We start from the raw sequence: 4,541 nt of genomic DNA on the forward strand, positions 1-4,541 counted from the left end.
TGTACGTTTTTTTATTGTTTGCACAATACTGCGTTCCTATTCTTGCACTATAATATACTGTTTATTACATGCATTTGTATTAATCTCTTATCTTTTTCATGTATTGTAAAGCAGCTTCACATTAATAATAAGGAAAAAACAATTATGCAAACTTTAGTCTGTTCAGTGTTAATTTAATTCTGTCTAGTAACATTCCAATAAATTTTGATTAATTTGAAATGAAGTTGATTTATTGTTTTATTAAAATGTGTCAACCCTGCAAACCTCTCTGCTCAGCTGCAACTGTGATGCACATTTACTTCTTAAGCAAACAAATGACTTAAAACCCCAGATTTACTGTTCTCAAAATCTGTTTGCAGATAATTTATCAAAATAAATGAGACGCTTAGGAAGTTTCTGCTGAAAACTCAATGCTTAAAATTACACCTTGGTTAAGCAGAAAATTTCTTTACAGGCACATCATCTGACATCATCTGAATTCCTTGTGGGATAGAGACAAGTTTAAGATTTCTGTCATGCCAACCGTTCTCATCTAAAATCCTTCACACGAAACAAACGCATCCTATCAGCATATCTCGTCAAACTGGGACATAAAGGCGAGTGTTGAAAACTGAACATGTCTTGGCTTGGTGCACAGCAGTTAAAAACTGTGAGTGAGTGTCGGATGTAATGAACAATTTCCTGTCAAAGCCTCAACATTGGTTCAAATTGTTTTCTAGCAACATTTATTATTAGTACAGTTTTATACCTACATTGAAAATATTTGTGCATTTAAGTTGGTTCTAAACATCTATTTATATAATACAAAATGTGTTTCAATTTAAATTTTAAACGTTTATCTTAATATCTGCACTACTATAAAGTTGCAAATTTATAGTACGTGTCGTAGATGAAGAGACGACTTCTCTGAAGTCAGCACATCTCACACGTACACCCTGAGATGAAACCTCAGCATGAAGTTCACGCACGGCGCTTTCTCAAAGGCCAGCGCATATAATCTGATCAGAACGTGAAAGAGAGCATGTTTGCTGTAAACCAACCCTGAGAGTCCAAGTAACCTCGCACGTATGCCTACGTTCACCTGTTGATATTATACCTGATTACAGTCTTCTGTGTTATATATACACTGAAAAAATTATTCATTGAATTTACTCAATTTTTTTAAGGTAAGTGGTTGCAATCAATTTATTTGAGCTACATTTAAACAGATTAGTAAAGTAAAATGAAATATAAAACTTTTGTTTAAATGTAGCTTAAAAAAATTGAGTAAATTGAATGAATCATTTTTTTCAGTGTAGTAATCCTGAAAATCTCAAGCATTAATATAAAGAAAAATGTTGTAAAATAGGCCTAGATATTGTGTATCGTTTTCATATCAGTTGTTTAAAAAACTGTTTAATTATACTTTTATGGCATTTTTTAAAATACTAGTTATGCATTTAATGATAAATGTAGCATCCAAAGGTAACAAGAGTTGCATAGTGACTTTTTTCACTTTGTCGTGCTTACTCTAGTCTAGTGTGTAACTCTCAGTGATTATTATCTCTTACATTTTTGATAGGCTATTTATGTCGAAGCACATGGGCCTACTGTACAGTCTCTTTGCTACAAAAAAGGCCATTGACCCTGTTTTGGTTTTAAGACTACCCATTGTGTGCCAAGTTGCTTAATCAACAATTAGTACAAAAATATGATGACATTTATTTTTTATCCAAAGCGACTTATAGTGGATTCAGTTAATAATTTTTTTTCAGTTTGTCGGTTGTATTTTTTCTGGGATTTTTTGTAAAACCATGCCTAAAGCACATATTTTAAAAATAAACCATTTAATTTCACAAGTTCTATGTATTATTGCATATTTGTATTATGTTGTACATGTTATATTACTGTATATACACTGTATATAAGAATAATAATACTGTACAATTTTAACTAGGACTGGGCATAGATTAATCTAGATTAATCTCATACAAAATAAAAGTACTTTTTTGCATTACATATGAGTTTGTGCTGTGTGTAATTAATATACATAATATTTACACACAGCACAAACTCATATATTATGCAAAAATATTACTTTTATTTTGTACGAAATTAATCTAGATTAATCTATGCCTAATTTTACCACTTATTTATTTACTTGTCGAATAATACTAAACTCATCAACACCATGGAGTAACATAAATTTAACTATGGGAAATATGACTTAAAACATCATTAATCAATCAAAATATATATATTTTGTTATACATCTTATATCTTAATATATTTTATCTTCAAAGTACATTTGCCTAGAATATGCAAAATCGAACTTTTTGATAAAAGCTTATTGCTTTTTTGGACTCTTATGTGCTGCTTTTTCTTTATTATTTGGTCCAAGTAATCCATTTTTATTTTTTTATGAATAAAAATTTTGTTTAAAAAAGAAATTCATATTTTTAATATTATTATTTTTAAACTGAATTTTAAAAGTTGTATTATTTTGATAACGACATTTAAGAGACTCGTTTTAACCCCGTAACTTAGTTTTTATGTCGAGAACTACAGCTCCCAGCATGCAACTACACACCACGTCACCACACCTGTACGACGTCACCAACCGGAGTTCCGCGTGTTCGGAAATGCAGTGAATAATAAGCGTGTTAGTGTAACATAATGGAAAACCGAGGAGTTTTAGCGATTATATTTGATCTGGATAATACACTGATCGATACAGCCGGCGCTGGACGAGTGGCCATTCAGAAGGTAAGCGAAAATATAAAATGAATGAAACACAATGACACTTTTACACAGACAAACCGAAAGAAAATCGTCTCATGATAATAAAATAATTGACCGCTGTACATAAAGTCAGTAAAACAACCTTAAAGAAAATTAGCCGTGCTTTTACTACGATTACCATAGTTTTACTATTGTAGTAATAGTAAAACCATGGTAAACACAAAGCTGTAGCACACAAAACACAGCTGTTTTTTAACAGGGAAACATAGTTACTTTTTCTATACCAAGATATGGTTACCATATTTTTACTATAATTAAACCATGGTTACTCCTGCAAATATAACAACCATTATAGCAATTGGTTATAAAGGAATTGTATTTTGGTTTTAAATAAAAATATAAAGGACTGTGTTGTACTGGTAAGGAAGAAAGTACCATGGTATTACCATGCTTTCAGAGTATTTCCTGATGTTACTCATATCCTCTTTATTTAATACTGTATTCTCGATGTAGGTCTGTGATCTGCTGAAGTCTACATCTGTGCAAGAAGACCACATCAAACACATCTGTGAAGGTTTTTTAAAAAAGCTTCTCCATGAACAGTTTGACCCATCAAAAGGCAGAACGATAGACGACGTGAGGATCCGTCACTGGTACGAAGCCCTGCAGGAGACGCAACGCACAGACCCGGATCCAGATCTGGCTTCCAGGTGCTATTACACGTGGAAGAACACACGTTTGCAGGTGCTGAATCTGTCTCCTGAGGTTCAATCTTTGCTGAAGGAACTCCAAAAAAACTACAAACTGCTGCTGCTCACCAACGGTGACAGTCAGACGCAGTGGGAGAAGATAAAGGCGGTGGGATGTGAGGGTTTCTTTAGTGCGCTGGTCGTGAGTGGAGATCACCCCGAGGAGAAACCGGCTCTCTCAATCTTTACCTACTGTTTTGAGAGTCTGGGAGTTCAGCCGCAGGACTGCATCATGGTGGGCGATTCTCTCAGTACGGACATCCAGGGTGGCATCAATGCAGGAGTGAAGGCAACTGTGTGGATAAACAGTGGCAGTAAATGTATCCCACAGAGTCATGTGACTCCAGACTACACCATACCTAGCGTATTGAATCTAATGGATGTTCTAGCTAAACTGTCTTGACGTTAGGGCTATTGAATGCTTTATTCTGATTGGCTGAGATACGGTCCACCACGGCTATGCATTATTTTTCGACAAATGCACACCGGACCTGCCAAATGTTTTAAAATAACCATCAGAGCAATGTCTTTGCAATTTCTGTGGTAATCGTGGTATAAGCAGAATAATTGAGTCCGGTCTTTTAATTTTTAAAAAAAATATTGCACACCCACGGTGAAAATACGGTGCAAGTGTTTTTGCATCTCTAGCCAGTGTTTAAATTGTCAAAGATTTTAGGGGTCCCCTAGATTAGCCCCCCTCATTATTATAGGGTCGCCGTGATTTCACAAAGAAAGATATGATTCTGAAGCAACATTTTCTTTGCAAAGAGTCAATTGGGACAAATTAATGGACAGTATCGCTTTGTGGCAGCGCAGCACGGGAATTTTAAATTTATGTAGTTTTTTAATTTTAATAAAAACCAGGGGACCCCCTTAATTGATATTTTTGTGCTTTATTGGAGGTCTGGGACCACCCCAGGCCCCCCTCTCAACTTAACACTGACTCTAGTTTCACTAAATTAATCAGCAAAATAATTATTATATTACAAACTGGTAAAATTTAACAGATTACTTGAATGACAGGTGACATTTATGGTTATATCATTTAAAATTAATGTCAATGTACCTCTG

General features: G+C 34.2%; 1 protein-coding gene across 1 annotated transcript; it reads left to right on the forward strand.

Annotated features, from left to right (window-relative positions):
- The first annotated feature begins 2,578 nt into the window (after positions 1–2,578).
- On the forward strand, positions 2,579–4,105 carry nanp (N-acetylneuraminic acid phosphatase). The gene is made up of 2 exons (XM_055169791.2): positions 2,579–2,745; positions 3,235–4,105. Exons 1-2 carry the CDS (start codon positions 2,656–2,658, stop codon positions 3,871–3,873), a joined length of 729 nt encoding a protein of 242 aa, XP_055025766.1. The 5' UTR covers positions 2,579–2,655; the 3' UTR covers positions 3,874–4,105.
- The last annotated feature ends 436 nt before the right edge of the window (positions 4,106–4,541 follow it).

This window comes from Misgurnus anguillicaudatus, chromosome 11 (genome assembly GCF_027580225.2).
Source record: "Misgurnus anguillicaudatus chromosome 11, ASM2758022v2, whole genome shotgun sequence".
NCBI lineage: Eukaryota > Metazoa > Chordata > Actinopteri > Cypriniformes > Cobitidae > Misgurnus > Misgurnus anguillicaudatus.